Below are 13,135 nucleotides of genomic sequence, written 5' to 3' on the forward strand. Positions count from 1 at the left end.
TCCACCAAACACTGAGCCTGAAAGGACGCAGAGGCTACAGGGCTGGAAGATGTGAGGAAGACAGGAGGAGGAGGAGGAGGAGGAGGAGGAGGAGGAGGAGGAGGAGGATGAAGGAGGCAGGAGGGCAGAGGAGCAGGAAGAGGAGAGGAAGAGAGAACTGAGGATTGAGCAAAACCAAAGAAAACCATCTGAACTGAATTAGCAAACCCCACATAGAGCAGGTGAGAGCCACTCCTCCCCGAGGAGGCGACAGGGGGTGGTGGAGATGAGCTACCCATCCTGACGCCACAGGGGTATCTGAGGGCATCAGGGGGCTGGTGCTCACCTGTACTCTACGCTTGAACCACTGACCCCAAACCACCAGGGTCCTGAAGCCTCCCAGGTTGAGTGCAACCAGCAGAGGGCATATGGGCGTCACCATGACAACTGCCAAGACTTGCCCAGACACCTCACTTAGCAATCTGAGGGTCACTGAGGACACACACAGCCCTGGCTACAGCCAGAGGGCCAGAACAGTGTCCAGAAAGGTGGTTGCTGGCAGGCTGGTGCGGCCAGACATACCGAGCAGCATGGACCCAAGCAGCATGGACCAGGCTGTAGCCTGCACACTAGACTATCTGTGCGCCTGGAGAACAAGCCCACCAGGTTCTGCTGCTTCTCTTCTGGGTTTTAGCCCCGCGCCTTCCCTCCTCGTCACTAAGGGCAGCAGGATGTGCCCCGCGCAAAGGGACAACTGCGGAAAAGTTATTCCCTGAACCAAGAGGCACTGCTCCTTTGTCACTTGCTGGCAGACTGCCAACTTTTTCTGCCCCCACCCGAGGCCCGCACAAACCGTGAGCGGCTCGCCCTGTAGCGCCTGCAGGATGAAGTTGCTGACGACCCGGCCGTCGTTCATGTGCATGCGTGGCCCAAAGGTGTTGAAGATCCTGGCCACCCGCACTTCCACGCCTTCCTGGAACAGCAGAAGAGGACGTGAGATGCAGTTCACTTCGTGTTTCTGGTGCCCGGCCCATAAAGGAAGTCTGAAAATGTCTGGCTTTTTGCTCCCAGATGAGAGTGGTTTTCTGGTTCGGTCTACATGATGCATTCGTTAACAAATAGGACTGCACACAGTTATACCAAACTCAAATGTGTCCCCAATCCCACTATCAGGCCACTGGCATCAACCCTCTGCCAGAAAACCTGAGAGGTAGCTAAACAGTACAAGGGGAAAACACGTTTGGAGAAAAATTTTTTCCCAGCAAATAAATATCTATTTCCCAAATAGGACCATGCCATGCATAGTCCTTTATAATCTTCTTCACACAGTATTTCCTGCAGGTTTACTAGTCAATAGTGATTTAAATGTCAATGAATGTTTAATAGCTGATTTGAAGAAAAACAAGCAAATACTTTATCCTGGAAAAGAAGGGACATACGGGTATTCTTTTGAAGAGCCACGCTGTCTTACACTCCCAATCTGGTCCACTGGAAAACTTGTTTTAGTGAAAACCTAAAGACAATCTGGCACCCCCTGTAGGTTGGTATCTAAAAGACCTGGAAAGATACATGCCAACATTATTTAAAATGGCTGTCTCTACATGGTCGGATTATAGGTGCTCACTTTCTTCTACGTGTTTTTTAAATCTTTCTATTTTTGTTCCAATAGATATGTATTACTTCTTTTTTATAGTAAGATAATTTTTTTTAATTTTATTTTTTATTTTTTAAAATGTACATCCAAATTAGTTACCATATAGTGAAACAATGATTTCATGAGTAGATTCCTTAATGCCCCTTACCCATTTAGCCCATCCCCCCCCCACAACCCTTCTCATAACCCTCAGTTTGTTCTCCATATTTATGAGTCTCTTCTGTTTTGTTCCCCTCCCTGTTTTTATATTATTTTTGTTTCCCTTCCCTTACGTTCAACTGTTTTGTCTCTTAAAGTCCTCATATGAGTGAAGTCATATGATTTTTGTCTTTCTCTGATTAATTTCACTTAGCATAATACCCTCCAGTTCCATCCAAGTAGTTGCAAATGGCAAGATTTCATTCTTTTTGATTGCCGAGTAATACTCCGTTGTCTATAATATACCACATTTTTTAAACCATTCATCCATCAACAGACATTTGGGCTCTTTCCATACTTTGGCTATTGTTGATAGTGCTGCTATAATCATGGGAAATATGTAGTACTCTTGTAATCAAGAAAAGTATACTTTCAAATCTATAATCAGAAAAGTTTTTTTTAATGGTTTTATTGACTTTTGAAAGAGAGAGAGAGAGAGAGAGAGAGAGAGAGAGAGAGAGAGAGAGAATGAATATGAATGAATGGGGGAGGGGCACGGAGAGAGGGAGACACAGAATCTGAAGCAGGCTCCAGGCTCTGAGCTGTCAGCACAGAGCCTGATGCAGGGCTCGAACTCACGAGCAGTGAGATCATTACCTGAGCCGAAGTCGGATGCTTAACCAACTGAGCCACCCGGGTGCCCCCAGGAAAGTACATTTTTAAACCCTAAAAGGCTTCTCTAAACTATCTCACGCAATTCTTAATTTCACAGGCTACTTTTTCATGAATCAAAAAGTTAAATGTTTTGGGGCGCCTGAGGGGCTCAGTTGTTTAAGTGTCCGACTCTTGATTTCTGCTCAGGTCATGCTCTCACGGTCAGTAGATGGAGCCCCATATCAGGCTCTGCGCTGCGTGCGCAGCCTGCTTGAGATTTTCCCTCTGGCCCTCCCCTGTGCATGTGCTCATGTGTGCTCTCGCTCTCTCTCAAAAAAAAGTTAAATGTTTGCATTACACCCTGAATTAGTGGACTTCCACAGCATCTGTGTCTCTAATTTGTTTCACCCATTAGACTACAGACACGTATTTTCCAGGCGTCTGAGGACAGGCAGGATGGCAGCGTGAGGCCCAGGGGCTCATGTGCCCTCCAGCTCCACTTGTTCTCACTGAGCTGCACTATTCTTTGGAGAGGAACAGTACGTACCTCACAGGGGGATCATAAAAAGGAAGCCGGTCCTGCATAACGCTTGGCACGGGCCTGGCAGCCAAAAGCAGTAGTTGCTATTGTGTTTACTTGACCAGAAAGTTCTTATCTTTTCTAATTCTACTGCCTCAGATCTGGCACAGGCTAGGAGCCAATGGACCCTCAGCTAACCGGGCTGATTATGCACAGACTTCACCACCACTGGGATGACTGAGAGGTGATGAGCTACAGTGTCCCAAGGGTCCATGAGGTCTCCCTGTGGCTGGAACCACCTGGCTGGCCACCTCTGCTCACGGCAGCCTTATCTCTGTCCCAGTTGCTAGACAAACATTAGCAATTTTATGGGCACCAAGATGTGAAACTGCTGGGAAGCATGGATCCAGCAAACAGCTCACTTCTAGAAACCAGAAGGCTACATTTTTGCTAGGGCCTCCCAGCAATACATTATAATGTTCACATGAGCTACTCAGAGTTTTAGGATTAAGGTATGAGCTCTAATTCTAGGTCCATGAATAAATCATTCTTTTCTGTACTGAACTAACCAGAAAATATTTCCAAAATGGGGTGAGGGGGAGAAAGAAGCAGAGATGTTGACCTCAGTAGAAAAGAACTCGAAAAGTAGCCACTTGCATTTAATTGTTAAGATGAGGAAAGATCAGAAGTGGATGAATATGACATTATTCTAGAAAAAGACTGGAAAAGCCTCAGCAAATTTACAAGAGCCAAACCCACGTGCCCAGCAGGGGTAAGCTCGTGGGCTATACAAGGTTTGCAACAAATCAGATGCTTTCATCCTCTGAACTTTATCCTCTGGAACAACCTTCCAGAACAAGGTCTTATAAAAGCCGTGTTCTGAAGACATGAACTGACCAGGATGTAAAGGAGCCTGTTTTTATGGTTTTCCCATTTGGGTTATAAACTTAGGTGCTATAGGACAATGCCTCTGGATAGGTGCGGTTGCCAGGATAGCCACCTCACCTTTCCGAGAATTCGAGCTCTGAAACATGAAATCCATAGCTCTCAAATGAAATCAACATAAACCCAAGGCTCATGCAACATAAGACCCGCTCTCCTATCATGCAGTGGCTCTGGAGTTTGCATACTGCCTCCTCAGGACACAAAGGCCACCCCCATTCTGCACGCACAGTCTAACAGCCCTCCTCCCCTGCCATCCTGCAGGGCCCTTGCATGACAGGGTGGACAGTCAACAGATACTGACACGGTTGCTTATGGTGGCAGCTTGGTGGGTGGACACGTACGCACCTTGGAGGAAGGTATAATTACTCCCCGTCTCACACCTGAGGAAAGGGCCAGTGTCTGACACAAAGCCTACTTCCCTGGATGAAACCCCAGAAGGTGCCTACAGGCTGCAATGCCTCTTCGGGGAGACCCTCCTCTGAAGGACCAATGAGCAAACGCATGCACAAACTCCTAACTCATATTCAACCTTCCGTCTGCCAGGGACAGAGTCGGGGTGACTACCGCGCTGGTGCGTGACTTTCCACCATGGCATGTTGCAGGATCTCTGCACACACACACACGCGTGCGTGCACACACACACCAGCAACCCGGAAAAGGAACTGCCGAGTCTTTCAGAATGGCTGGATTTCACTGTGTCCATGGTTTTGTCCTGGGTGGGGATCAGGAGTCATTCACTTAGGACTCCGAGCATCAGGAAGCTTTTTATCAAGCATTAGGGCGACTCCTCTAAGTTTGAGACACAGCAACACAAAACCAGTGGAAACCTAAGAGGAGACAATGCTTGGGGTGCCACCCGAGTGAGCATATGTAAGCACATGTAGGTAAAGAACACGTGGCTTGCTTCGATAACTGGGCTTTGGAAACCGTGGCCAGGCTGCAGTAATACACAACCCCAGATGGTAAGCTGGCATCAGAAGGTCTCTTCCCCTATTTCTAGGGCCCAAGAAGGGTGAAGGGTTTGGTAGGCAGGCCTGACTGATCAACCAGTGGTAACTCAAGAGATACAGTGAGGGAACAAAGACTCCTCCCTCCCCAAATATCTCCAGAGGACACAAATGCTGCCAGCAGGGATTAAATGAGCTCTCCCTCAAACGCTCTCTTTTAAAATGCAATCATTGCTTGGCAACTACTGTCGCCAGCTACTGAACAACACAGCATGATCACAGTCACTGTCTTCGCTGATGGCAGGTGCCGGAGGACAGAACACAGAAGCCCTGCTTCGGGAGAGCAGGTGCCGACCAAGAGCTGACCATCTGCCACCCGCTCCGTGGTTGTGGGCAGCCTGCTCGGAAGGCAGGGATGGGGACAGAAGAAACAAGAAGTGCTCCTGGATACGACGGGCCTGACTCTGTGATGCTTCCATAATCTTCCTGACACCGCTGGGAGAAGTGCACTCACGTCCCAAGAGCAATAGGATCATGAGGCCCTGAACAGTGACCTGGGTAATTCCCCTACGACCTCTCCTAAATGCATACTGATGAGGTCTGCAGGCTGTTACAGAACACAGAGCAGTCTTGCCGTGCAGGGTTCTCCAAAGTGCTAAAAAGTTCCAATTCGCTCTCAGTGGTGGCAGAGGGAGGAGGACACACAAGGTCAGGGGCCGCTGGCTACGTGTCTGCCTGGCAATCACCCTCAACAGCCCTGCTTTGGTCTTAACAATCAGCCCAGAGTGTTCGCTGTGCAGCGCATGGTGAAGCCAGGAGGGGTAAGTACTACTCTGCCAGTTTCCAGCTGGGACTTGTGGGGTGTGGAGGGCCAGGTGCTCAGCGAGTAAGCTGCGGAGCCAGGAGACAGGACAAGGCCGGCACTGGGCAACTCCAGGCCACGAGTCTTGACCCCTACGGGTGAATACTACCTTCAAACATTTGACTTATAAGCTGCTTGCTGAATATATATTTTTCAAACTAAAACATATATACCAACTATGTAATTTTTTAAAAGTACCCTGGGGTGCCTCAGTGGCTCAGTCGGTTAAGTGTCCGGCTTCAGCTCAGGTCATGATCTCACAGTTCATGATTTCAAGCCCCATGTCAGACTCTGTGCTGACAGCTCAGAGCCTGGAGCCTGCTACGGATTCTGTGTCTCCCTCTCTTTCGGCCCCTCCCCTGTTCGCATTCTGTGTGTGTCTCTCTCTCTCTCAAGAATAAATAAATATTAAAAAAAAATTAAAACAAAAAAGTACCCTGATGTCAGAAAATAAAACAAAACCCAAAAGGCCACTGGACTAGATGATTTCTGAGTTTTCAGTCTTTCTGCTTGGCCAATCTATGGTTTTATGAATGGTGGCTTGTTTTGCAGACCCAGTCCTGTAGGTGGGCCACAGACCCCAGAGAGTCAGACTCACGTGGGGCCATGAGCTCAACTGCACACCAACCACTGACCACAGCGAGTGGATAAGTCCCCACATTTGAAGTTCCCAGATTCATCCAAGTGCACAAAGAACGCAGACCTTAATTCCTCCCTGACAAGTTCAAAGGACAGGTTTCCCCTGGGATCCAGAAGTAGAGTGTTTCTATGAAACCCTTCATAAGCTGGGATGACATAAAACAAAGAAGCAATTACCATGAATTTATATGGGAAAATTTTTGAGCGTTCCCGGACTCCAAAAGTAACCTCTCTTCGCCTTTTCTGATACCCAAGGACACACCTTGCTAACATGAACAGAATAAACCGAGACAAAGCCCAGATGGTCCCGGACACAGGTCAAGGCGCTGGCACCTGGCGCGATGCTGAGATGCTGTGTGTGGCTTCTGGGTAAGGCGCTTGGGGAGGGTGGGTGGGGGGGGGGGGGGGGGGAGGGCTCACAGCCTCTGTAACGGCTCGCTGAAAAACCAACCCTGAATGCTATTTTTGCCTTTCACGTGTTTTTGTAAAGGTGATGATCCTGTTTGGGTTCCATCTCATTCTACCCCCTGGAAGAAGACTCATGGGAGCTTCTCCTTCTGTAAAGGATGTGTCCTGAAACGTGTACGTGCGATAGATTTTTCTGGGAAGTCAGGTTCTATTTAGAATATGTTAGCATATTTCCATACATGAAAACAAACTCAGGATTCTGAGAATCTTTTAGAAAAGGGAAAATCGTCCTTTAGATCTTTAGAAAAAGATCTCTAAAATCTTTAGACCAAGATTATTCATGTCTCTTTTCATCTTGATTATATTCTCCATCCTTATCTATTGGATTTATTCAGAGTAAGATACAACCACATACCATATGGGGTCTTCCCAATGAAGTGACAACTGACACTTCAGAGGAGATGTGTCATGTAAAAAAAAAAAAAAAAAAAGAAAAGAGTTTAAGTTATTGAAATAACTAAGTAAAAATATGCCAAAGGATGATGGTTTATCCTTCTCTCTGGTCATTCTTTTTTCATCTGTTTCCAGACAGCGTAAATCATACACCTGAAGCTTTGAATGTATCTTGCTATCTTGAAAGGCTGAATTTATAACTATAAACTGGCACAGTTCCTTGGTGGTTAACCTCACCGCTCTATCAGCGGCTGGTCATTCCACAGCAATGCTGTGTGGACTGCCGGCCCAGGTGTCCTCACTGAGTGCGTGTGCTTCAGGGCAGCGCCGACGCCCGTGGACTCAGAGCTGCACCTTCTCTCGCCCAGCCAAGCTTCCTCACCCACAATGCCCCACTGGGACCACCAGGAAAGGGCCAAGGAGCACGCGCTGCCACCAGTGTGGGTCCTGACTCCACTTACAGGCGGGGGAGCTAAGAACAAGTTTTGTAGCCCACCTTCCCATCTGGAAAATGGGCCACCCACCCCTACCTCAAAGGCATCATGAGAATGAGGGGATATTAAACAAACTAAGCCCTACAGACTGAGCCCTAACAGAGGCCAGCACACCGCAGGCCCTCACAGCCCACAGGGTCCGGCTCCTCTGCGCCACCCAGAACAGGCCTGCAGGGCAGCACTTCCAGAACTGCGGGGCACTGAACTGAGCACTTAGGGTCCACAAGGGCTACATCCACTAAGGAAGCACAAGCAGCAGCAAAGTCAGAGTTCTGAAAATCAGTCACTTGGGAGTGAGAACCCCAAAGATGGTCTGATTTGCCCCAGACCAGGCCACACCCGGAGGGGCCAACACTGACTCCCTAAGACTAGGCCACACCCAGAGGAGGCAACCCCATATGGACAGGAAGTGTCCGACCTACTCTTTCTCAGAGCTAATATAATAATCCCGAGTAAAAGATTTTACTTGGGTCCTAAACGTTTACATCCTTCACAGTCTTCACATGGCGGTGTTTATTTTATTTGTTTTGTCCTTATTTTTATCTCTGGATGGGATTACGGGTAACAATTTTTCTTCCTTCCTGCTCATCTGTGTTTTCTTATTTTCTATTCCTGGCCCTGCATCCTGCCAGAGCAGGAACACAAAACACTTTTTGACTGCAGGAAATGCACCAATGTTTCTCTCCTCCTCCTCAGCATGGATTCAGACTAAGGAGGGAGAGAGAACCCGTAGGGGGCCCAGTTGTGGACCCATGGCTCTCCCTGCAAGGAAGCAGAGTTATTTGTAAGGCAAATAATAGTGGGGTGAAGGTGGGAAGCCCATGCTGTGCCTTCTTCACAGGCCTCTCAGAACTCGGGCAAGGCCAGTGACCTCTGCCCCAGTGCATGGCCCTTGGCTGTGCTGTCCACACATCAAGAGGCATGACCTCTACTTGTCTGCTGTGCGGCCACCAGAACCAGACATGACCCTGCCACCCAGAGGCACGGCCACTCCCTGACCTAATGGCTACCCCACAGGAGCAGGAGCAGTGCTACGGCGGAAGTGCATCACATCTGCTTACGAGTCCCAACTGGCCACAAGGGGCATGTGCTATTTCCAGATGACAGTGACCGTAACACTCACCCAACACGAGTCCTTGGACAGGTGTGCCAAACAATGTGATGAGTCTGGACAAGTCTACAGGCCACTGAGTGCTGTCAGCCGAGACCCCAAGCTTCTCAAAAGCACAGAGCCTTTCTTCTACAAGGCGTTCTCAGACCTAGTACCAGGACATAGTTCCCACGGGTAGAGCCCCTGGTGTTCCAGTGAGAAGCACACGATTAACTTGACCATGGATGTGACTCTTCCATCCACACAACACTCGTCTGCTGGGGCCTTCGGTGTGTGAAGCACATCCCAGACATTCCACAGTAAAGGCATCATTCAAGTGAGGGACTGTCCTTCACCAGGACAGCCCCTGCAATGCAGGGACACCCTCTTGACAGGGCTCTTATCAGGGACACTTAGGCACAGACCAACTGTACACACAAGGGGCTTCTAATGGGAACATGAGTTTACAGTTTTCAGAGTAATGCTACTTGTGCCATTAACCTCCCAAGACCTCCGTGAGCAGAAACATAAATGCTGACAGATCCAGATTTATCTAGATGCTACATTCCCGATATCATGAGCCAGATGAATCGGATGCAATGGTAGTTTGTGTTTGAAATGAGTACCCTAGCTAGTGTGTGGATGTGTATCACAGTTCCTGGCATACAGTCGGTGCTCAATAAATGCTGGCTATATTATTACTATCACAATTACCATGAGCTCATACCTTGAGGAGGTAGCTATTCCCTATAGACACTCCTTAGACTCACTGAATAAAAGTTCAATTAAAATGACCTATTTGCCCACCAGCTTTAACCTATCTAAAAATTCACTAAGAAACACCACAAGAATGAAAGCAAAAGAAAACAGTTGAGAAACACAAGTCTTCAAACTCTTTATACAATAAAATCGCAACACGTGCCCCTTAAGAACACAGGTTAGTTTTCTCAAGTACCAACATATCCAGACATTGTTCTCTGTACCTGGGAGGCCATCTTATGTACATTTTATTTTAATATTTATTTATTTTTGCGAGAGAGCCAGAGTGAGAGCAGGGGAGGGGCAGAGAGAGAGGGAGACACAGAATCTGAAAGACTCCAGGCTCTGAGCTGTCAGCACAGAGCCCGATGTGGGGCTCAAACTCACAGACTGCGAGATCGTGACCTGAGCCGAAGTCGGACACTTAACTGACTTAGCCACCCAGATGCCCCGGGAGGCAATCTTAAATTGCGGGGTCAAGGTATTCTGGACTCAAGAATGAGAAAGTTATGCCCTTTCTATAACTGATTAATGCTTCTCCTTTTTTAAAATAATTTTTTTAATATTTATTTTTGAGAGAGAGAGCATGAGCAGGGGAGGGGCAGAGACAGGGGGAGACAGAAGATCCGATAGAACAGAGCCCAGTGCAGGGCTTGAACTCACAAACTGTTGAGATCATGACCTGAGCCAAAGTCTGACGCTTCTGAAGACTGAGCCACCCAGGCATCCACTGATTAATGTTTCTTAAAATAAATGGATAATACAAGCCGATTGCCCAAAGTAGCTTAGAAAGCAATTAGTTTTGCTTCTGGCTGAGAAAAAAGACAGAATAAATAAATGCCCACATAGGCAGAGGTTATTTTATAGGTCTTTAATGTTGGTATTTCACTAAAAATATAAGGGGAAAAAACCCCTCCTGACAATTCTCCTCTGAAAAAAAGAAAGATGCTCAGGGACACTCAGCGCCGGGCACATTGACAATGCCTCTCCCCTCATGCAACGTGCACTGCCATCTGAGGTCGCCTGCTGCTCCCAGGGACAGGCAATCAAGTCTCTAAGTCCTAGGAGTATGGGCCACACCATCTGACTGCAGTCCACAATGATTTATGCCCATATCCCTCCCTCTACTAGAGGGCATGTCTGGGGGCACCTCAGAAAGCTGGTCCAAGCTCAGGGACAGTGACCAAGGAAAGGATGGACTAGCCTGGGTCTTTGCCTGGAGGCAGAGCTGGGGTGGGAACCGAGGCCCTCCACCTCTTGGTCAGTGGGCTCTTTTGGCTACACCATGTGGCTGACCAGATCTGCCCCATGACACCATTCATGGGAGAAACCTCCAGTACAGCAATGAATAATTAAGAAGGCAGGAAACAGTATGAAATAAATATAAACAACAATTCCTAAGGAAGTTCAAATTAAAGCAATAATAAATTCATTTGTAGACCTATTAAATAACTCAGAAGAAAAGTAAACAACAACAAAAATAAACTTCACTAATTTGAAGGCTTCAGGAAAACACAGGCACTTACTAACTGCTGATGAGCAATTAGGCAATAAAGAAATGTACCATTCATAGTCATGTAACAGCATTCCAAACCAAAGAATGTATCTCCAGGAAACTGTTTTTTAAAACGGACATACACGGGAAAAGCTGCTGATAATACTATTAATTTACAGTAGTGGGAAACTAAACTCTCCCAGTAGCCACTTAATCATGGCGTTTCATTCCTGTATGGTGCTTTGCATTTGACAGGACAGGTGCTCCATGTGTCTACACCCCAAGACCCCCAGGATGCGGTTCGATACCTGCTTCATGTAGGCATAGCACATGGTCTCGGCAACGCGCTTCCCTTCATCGTAGCAGGCTCGGGGTCCTATTGGATTCACGTGGCCCCAGTAATCTTCACTCTGAGGGTGGACTTCAGGATCTGTGAGTGCAGGAAAGTGAGACCATGTGTTCATCAAGCTTGTATGCATCGTGAACAATGAATATTTACGATGCAAGAGACTGCTCTAGAAAGACCAGGGTAAACATTTACAAATGGAGAGACCCTGATCAATGTTGCACTGCCCATTCTCTAAGTTCCAGTGGGACAGGCTGGACAGTACTTTTACAGGGGAAGAAATAAAGTAAAAGACCAGGGTTCTCTCAACTGCAAGCCCCTCTCCCGTAAACTGTTCTTAACACTTAATTATACAAGCTATAATTAAATGTAATCTACGTGAAGGGATGTATGGTTCAACTTTATATTTATAAAATATGTAATTACAGCAAAGCCTGTACTTCTTGAAATAACTTCAGGAGCACCTCTGTGGAACACAAGGACTTCCCCACGTGCCAACAACCCTAGAACAAACTCGAGAGCCTCAATGAGACATTAGTACCCTGGTCTGTGTAGGTGGAAGGACGGAGCATCCCTAAGGCAAATGACCGCTTGTTCCCTTAGCACACATTTTATATTTCCCAACTTTTGTTTTTCTGGTGTGTAAATCAATCACATTTTAAGATGTGCCAAAGGCACAGACCATTTAAAGAAACCTAGTAACAAATTCTTTTTTAACACAAGTGTATTTTGGGAATGTGGATACCTAATTTATATGGCACACTAGGAATTTTATACAGCCATAGCCAAGAAACCTGGACAGTGTACAGGAGCTCTGTGTTATAAATTCATCTCGTGCTTATCTTATAGCCAAAATCTGACTGCAGCTCATGGATACAGAGTCACGAATACACAGGTGCCCGAGTCGGCCGGCCCCCCTCGGAGACTGGTGCCCCCCACCCCTGCAGTGTGGCCGAATCCAGGGGCAGGTTCAGACCTCTCTATCCAGTGCTGTGGTTTAAAATTCTCTTAAGAAGGGGGCATGTTTTTACTACAGCATGAGAGAAGAGGTCTATGGCAAATACTCCCTGAGAGAAGAAAACCAGCAACTTAATTTCACACAGATGTTAACAGATGATTGACATTAGGCCTTTTCTGGGAATTTCTGACAAGGGCCAGGCAAGCTAGACTCCAAAGAGACCATCATAAATTTGGCAAATGGTAAGAAAGAAGACCAGGCACACGCATGCATCTGTCCCTCAACTGGCACCCTGGGCTGAAGTGTCCAGGGTGCCCAAGGTTCAAGACACCACTTTAAAAGTGCCCACTCTCTGTGATAAAAGGTCTAGAGTCACAATTGATTTCCAATTAGTCTCCCCTTCTCAGCATTTTGTGAGGCTAACACACTAAGCACCCACTCCACAAAATGCCAGTTTCTTGCACTATTCAAACATCAGAGCAGACCAGTTACACCCTGATGTTACTTAGAACCCTAAAAACTGATGACAAACTGTCATCAAATGTGCAGATAATAAATGAAGTGAGAGGAGGAAGAAGGCTGGACAGGGAAAAGATGTCACTGTGCCCTTTTGGCCAATATGAGGAATACCTTTATATCTGAGACATTTAAAAAGATTCAGCCCTTTGAGGTGCATGTGGGTGGCTCAGTTGATTAAGTGTCCTACTCTCGATCTTGCTCAGGTGATGATCTCACGGTTCATGGAATCAAGCCCTGCGTCAGACGCTGCGCTGACAGTGTGGAGCCTCCTTGGT

At 47.2% G+C, this 13,135-nt stretch overlaps 1 protein-coding gene and 1 long non-coding RNA gene across 3 annotated transcripts in view; one reads left to right on the forward strand and one right to left on the reverse strand.

Moving 5' to 3' along the window:
- The window catches only part of UXS1 (UDP-glucuronate decarboxylase 1), a 96,018-nt gene that overhangs the window by 16,569 nt on the left and 66,314 nt on the right, over window positions 1-13,135 (reverse strand). For both annotated transcript variants that reach the window (XM_058684593.1, XM_058684594.1), the window contains exons 9-10: window positions 11,346-11,467; window positions 833-952 (exon numbers count right to left, since the gene is read on the reverse strand). In XM_058684593.1, the coding sequence (XP_058540576.1) occupies window positions 833-952; window positions 11,346-11,467 (242 nt within the window). The remainder of the gene's footprint in view (window positions 1-832; window positions 953-11,345; window positions 11,468-13,135) is intronic.
- Window positions 5,235-7,586, forward strand: LOC131485286 (uncharacterized). Its single transcript, XR_009248751.1, has 3 exons — window positions 5,235-5,658; window positions 6,594-6,707; window positions 6,829-7,586. It is a non-coding gene; the product is annotated as an uncharacterized LOC131485286 (long non-coding RNA).

This window comes from Neofelis nebulosa, chromosome 9 (assembly GCF_028018385.1).
Source record: "Neofelis nebulosa isolate mNeoNeb1 chromosome 9, mNeoNeb1.pri, whole genome shotgun sequence".
NCBI lineage: Eukaryota > Metazoa > Chordata > Mammalia > Carnivora > Felidae > Neofelis > Neofelis nebulosa.